Below are 6,000 nucleotides of genomic sequence, written 5' to 3' on the forward strand. Positions count from 1 at the left end.
CTAGGTGTAGTTTGTACTGTATGCATTCAGTATTGTTTGTATAATGTATGCCTCAACCAGAGAAAAAGGAAGCCGTTTACTGTATTGTGTTTTTTTTTTTTGTGTGTCTAAGAATAATATTTCTTGGTTTGTGGGAGATTTACAAATGAAAATATTCAATTCTTTACATAAGCAACTAAAAAGTATGATTCAGAATACAAAAGTAGTCCTTTTATTAATTGTCTCGTTTGAACAGAACAATTTTAGTTTGTCTGGAAGTTTAAGTGTGTTATTCTTCTTTGGCAGAACTAACATTTCTTCTTTTGCTTTTCAGAATGGCACCAGTACGATGACATTGCGTGTTTGAAACAAAGCAAAAACATAGTAGACCATTTGAAAAAAATGATTGGATTGAAAGATCAAAAAAACCGTGACATCTTTAATGGGAAAATGATCGCAGCAGAAGTCATGCTAGACAGCGTCTTCAGCATTCTCACCACCTGTGATGCCATCAACGTGTCAAATTTTTTTAGTCAACTAAAGCAGTTTTGTCTGGTGACTACGAAGTCCCTGGTGTTTGAAGAAAGGCAGAAGCCTTGGACATCTCATAATTTTGGAAAGTTGGAGGTATTCTTACAAAGTACATACCAATGTTGCCTTTGGTTAGTGTTGAAGTATTAAACATGAAAGTTTCTCATTAAGTATTTAATCTGATTTCCAAGTACAATATGCTTGAACTCATTTTACAAAAAACACTTAAATTAATTGTAACTTTTATAGAATTCTGCGATTAATTACAAATGATCTCAAAGGCAAAATGGTTTCAGACAAAGCATATTTTGTGATAAATAGTTAATAAATCAAAGATTTTCTGGTTTTATTTAAATATCAATATGACGGTTTCCAAAATTTCTGATTATTGTCTCCTATTGAAAACCATTTTAACACTGACCCTTCCCTTTTCTAAAATAGGTGGATAATTTAATTTTAACGTTCCTGGAGAAAATATGTCAACCCTTCATCAACCAGAATGTGCCACCAGAAAATGTCATTATAAAAAACAGACTGGCAGCAGGAATAATATGTCTCCTAATATGTGACACCTACACACTTCCTACCGCCAAGAATCAGCTTGCACAACTCTGCAGTGTTCTGTGTTTGGAGGAGATGCCCAGAGACAACTTACTTGGCGATCTTGAAAACATGAAGATTCTTTTCTCCTCTTTTAAAGGGTATGTTTTTAATGTGTAATTAATGGAAGAGACCTCATTAAATGTACGGATAAGTAAAATGCTGGTAACCCTAGTTAAGGTACAAATAATATATATACGTTTTGTATTGCTTTGATTTGTACAAAGAGTTGTTTTTTAGTACAAATTAGAATTTAATCTATGTTGTGCATAACTTACAATTGAGGTATTTTAGCACCTAAAGCATAGGGAAATAAAATGACTTTGAGCAGGTCTCACATTGGATCTCCCACTTCAAGGGCCTGAGACATAACCGTACTGCTCTTTTACCCTCATCAAGACACTGGCCTCAGCTTTTTTTAAATTTTTTATTATTGAATAGTCTTAAATATTTTCACCAAATATTTTGTAGCTGTTGATGTACATATAACCACACATCTTTATCTTACATTTAGTATGCACACATTTCTATCTTGTTGAGCACATATTTCTTTCTAATTACAGAATGGAAGTTTACTTGAAACGCTTCTGTCAAAGATGCCTTGATGAAGAAGTTGATCACTGGGTGTTGGTCCTACCTGTACTACATACGTTTTCAGATTCCTCTAATCCAGATGATTCTCAGACTGAGGCAAAACCCAAACCAGAAGAAATTTGGGCAGGACTGGAGGGACTTTCCTATGAAAAATCATTAAAAAGATATCAAACCTACAAAAGGTAGGTTTGGCAGAAACCTTGTTGTTCAAGGTCACATGCATAAATGATGCGATATGTAGAGTATTATTTTATTAAATCTGGTTTATTGCTTGAGTGGATTATGGGGTCTTAAATGTGAATCAATTAGTCAGTTACTTTAGATGTGACGAATAGCCAATAAAAGTAAAAAAATAATCTTATTGTAAGTGCAATAGATATTACTTTGTCCAAGATCAGGGTTCAGTCAACCTATTTCTAATGCTTTTCAGTTACTGAACTTTTTACTCTTTCATCTCAACAGTAAATGTAAAGTCTTGTCTGTGTGTATTCTAAAAATCTTCCCTTTTTATCAGTGATCTTCAAATCCTGATACGTAAGAAACATTTGCTGCAGTCAGACAGAACCTTGATCCGATCCTGGCTGTGTTTGGTTCCAGTTGAACTCATGCCTACGTTTTTGGAGAAAGTACCCCAAACGTTTCTGGATGTCCTTACAGCATGTTGGTACAAATTCCAGAAGCTCCCTGTTTATATTGATATTGAGGTTTGTTTTTCTAAGATATTTGGGGGCATTTACATTAACCAGATTTTAGAAAATAATGCATACATTACCCAGTTGCTATATTTTAAAAACAGACTTCACAAAAGACCTTGCATAGATTCTTTACATCAGACTATTCTATTTTTCTAAGTAGACTGGCTTTATGGGACATAGTACATTATTGACATTACAATAGCAGGCTGCAGATTTATCTCTTTCTTTTGTGCCTTTATAGAAAGTGGGAGCTGTTTTAAAAGAACTGTTGAAGATGATGCAAGATTTTAAAGACAGGTAACTATTTGTGTTTTGTTGTTGTTGTATTACTTTGTCTCCTAGTTTTCTTTCCTAACACTTTTCTATTCTCGGTCATCATTTTTAGGTCTCCTCCGGCAGTCTCATTTCAGGTGTGTTGCAATACCAGCCTTAAACTTCACAGTATTATCTGCACGAACACGACATTGATGAAACATTCTGAGCTCCCAGCCCTGTCTGCTGAGATCATCCTAAATCTACTGACCTCTGCTGGTCTAGAGGTGAGTGTTTCCTTCAACAGTTAATCTAGTTTGAGTTCTATATTTTATTCTCTCTCCTTATAACGTATACATCAGATAGTAGCAGCATGTTGCATGCTTTATCTATTTTTGCAGGGGACTTGTAATGAAACATATTACAGGCATACCCCGCATTAACGTACCCAATGGGACTGGAGCATGTATGTAAAGCGAAAATGTACTTAAAGTGAAGCACTACCTTTTCCCCACTTATTGATGCATGTACTGTACTGCAATCGTCATATACGTGCATAACTGATATAAATAACACATTTGTAACAGGCTCTATAATCTCCCCGCTTGCGCACAGCTTTGGTACAGGTAGGGAGCCGGTATTGCTGTTTAGGACGTGCTGAGAGGCGCATGCGCGAGCTGCCGTTTGCCTATTGGGCGATATGTCCTTACTCGCGAGTGTACTTAAAGTGAGTGTCCTTAAAACGGGGTATGCCTGTACAACTTAGAAGCTTCTCAGTAGAGGGTGGTTTAATAACATTCACTATAATGTACAAGTATAATGACGCTTTGAAACTGTTTGTTTTTGTTTCCTAGGGCACGTGTAATGAAGTGGAATCTCGGGTGTCCGTGATCGAAAATATTTTGCAAAATACACTGAATTTGACTAGAAAATGGTTTCAAACACACTTCGGGCACACATTTACATACCGTTATTCGTCACTATTTTATGAGGAGTTACAGGTACGGTAGGAGTCTTGCGTCATGTAATTTGTCAAGTATTGTTACGGGTTGTTTAATTGTAATCGGCACATACTCAGTTCCACATTTGCCTCCACTGCACCTTGTTCCAGCGGCACTTGGAACTTAATACAATTTCTAGAAATGTGCTTCTTTTTAGCGTTTAAGAAACGTAGATTCATTGTTGGTTGTGATGCTTATTTAGGGAACACCAAACTGTGTCAATTTCTCCAGGACCAGAACTATTAGGACTTTGAGTTAGATTTTACTAATGAACTAGCTGATATACCCGGCGTTGCCCGGGATGTAATTTTGGTGGGGCCGGCGACAGGGTTGGGCTTCCACCCCCCCCCCCCCCCCCACCGTTCACAGCTGGGCAGTGGCGTGCTGGGAGCGGGTGCTTTCCCTGGCCTTGCGGTTGCTTACCGCACGCGCCGTCAGCGGGCCGTCAGGGGGCGGGCCAGGGGCGGGCGCGTCACTGGCCGGGGGCGGGCCAGTGACGTCACGGAGCTGGTTCGCCCTCATTGGTCGAACCGCTCACGTGACCGGCCTGTCGCGCCGGCAAGCGGGGGAATTTTAAATTCCCCTAAGACCTGCGCTTCTGCAAGCGCGCGGAAGCGCAGGTGAGCCCCTACTAAAGCCGCTCTAATTGCGGCTGTATGGGGCTCAGTGCTGAGCGGGAGCGCGTCAGCAAGTGGTAAACATGGCCGAGGCCTTACTGGGGACAGGAGCGGGAGCGTAGTGATTTCAGTGGCGGGCGGGAGCAGGGCCGCCAACAGAAATCATGGGGCCCAGGACAAATGAAAGGAGCAGGGCACCCCCCAACCCATAGTGCACCCCTCCCCCAACCCATAGCGCAGCTACCACGAAAAAATATATTTTTTCGCGCACAACTTTTACTTAACTGCTTTTGTATGGTGATACAGGAAAAAACATTACAATGCAACCTGTTTATTTTTATATTTTCAACAAAAAAGACAGGTGGCTGTGTGCCTGCCTGACTGAGTGGTGACAGTGACTTGACAGTGAGTGGGTGACAGTGACTGGATGGGTGACTTGACGGTGACTGAGTGTGGTGGGGTGACGGTGGGTGACAGTGGGTGGGTGACTTACCTTGACCGGGTGGGTGGTGCTTCCTGCCGGCAGACGCTTCCCTTCGTGGCCCTGATATCCCGGTTGCAGCTGCCTGGGACAGGAGGAGGTGGGCTCGGGGGGGGGGTGGCGCAAGAGTGGCAGGCTGGGGCAGGAGGCCTTCCCCTCCGTTCCTCGTTGGGAGCGAGGGGGAGGAGCGGGGGAGGTTGGCGGCTGGGAGAGGGTAGAGGAGCGGGAGGTTGGCGGCTGGGGTAGGAGGGCTGCGCCTCGCTTCCCCTCCATCCGGGAGCCGGTAGGAGGGTGCAGGGCGGCGCATGTGAGGGGAAGTGAGGCTGATGGGGAGGTTGCGGATTGGCCGGGTTTGGGTGAGGCGGGGGGGGGTAGTTGTGCGGATGAGGTGGCTGGGGATGTTGCAGAGCGGGTGGGTTTGGGTGAGGCGGGGGAGTTAGTTGTGCAGCTGGGGAGGTTGCGAAGCGACCGTGTTTCTGTGAGGAATTGGGGGGGGGGGGGTAGTTGTGAGGATGAGTCGGCTGCGGATCGGCCGTGTTTGGGTAAAGGGCGGGCGGGGGGTAGTTGTGCGGCTGGGGATGTTGCGGAGCATGAAGGTTGCGGAGCGGAGAGAAGCGCCGGGATTGGCTGAGGCACGCCAGGGGTAGTTTGGGTGGAGGTGATGCATATTTGGCTGAGGCAGGTGAAAACGGTGTGGCTCTCACACGTGGTGTGAGGAGGCTGATGAGAGCCGTGGGGGGGGGGGGGCGAGAGACACCGGTCAATGAGAGCCGCGGGGGGGGGGGGGGCGGACCGACGGACCAATCAGATTGGCCAGAGGCAGACTGACGGACCGATAGACCAATCAGATTGGCCATAAGAACAGCAAACATACAACGTTTTCAATTATATTTATATAGATATAGATAGAAGATAGATACAAGATAAATAACTTGCAGTGAACATTTTTTCCTCAGCTTCTGTTTTATTGTGTACTTTCTGTATTCTTCTCATAATTACAATAGATGTAATGCAATTCTGTGATTTATAAAACACTCGGTGAATGTAGTTTTTAACCAAAGTCTTTCATTTTAGGTTTGGAATCGATTTCTGATTGGTGGTGAAAATGTGACTGACCAGTGGAAGGAAAGTCTTCTCAGTGATTTGGTCAGGAAAATTAAGCAGGTAACTGGTGTGAGAGACTGTTGTGAGGTAACTGTTGTGTTGTGATCTCATGCTTTAATATTAGTTTATTTTATGACATTTATGTA

General features: G+C 43.2%; 1 protein-coding gene across 3 annotated transcripts in view; it reads left to right on the forward strand.

Annotated features, from left to right (window-relative positions):
* RNF213 (ring finger protein 213) overlaps positions 1–6,000 on the forward strand; it is a 72,409-nt gene that overhangs the window by 17,047 nt on the left and 49,362 nt on the right. For all 3 annotated transcript variants that reach the window (XM_075580034.1, XM_075580033.1, XM_075580035.1), the window contains exons 8-15: positions 314–606; positions 952–1,211; positions 1,674–1,886; positions 2,219–2,408; positions 2,641–2,696; positions 2,785–2,938; positions 3,506–3,652; positions 5,825–5,914. In XM_075580034.1, the coding sequence (XP_075436149.1) occupies positions 314–606; positions 952–1,211; positions 1,674–1,886; positions 2,219–2,408; positions 2,641–2,696; positions 2,785–2,938; positions 3,506–3,652; positions 5,825–5,914 (1,403 nt within the window). The remainder of the gene's footprint in view (positions 1–313; positions 607–951; positions 1,212–1,673; positions 1,887–2,218; positions 2,409–2,640; positions 2,697–2,784; positions 2,939–3,505; positions 3,653–5,824; positions 5,915–6,000) is intronic.

Source organism: Ascaphus truei, chromosome 22 (assembly GCF_040206685.1).
Source record: "Ascaphus truei isolate aAscTru1 chromosome 22, aAscTru1.hap1, whole genome shotgun sequence".
Lineage (NCBI taxonomy): Eukaryota > Metazoa > Chordata > Amphibia > Anura > Ascaphidae > Ascaphus > Ascaphus truei.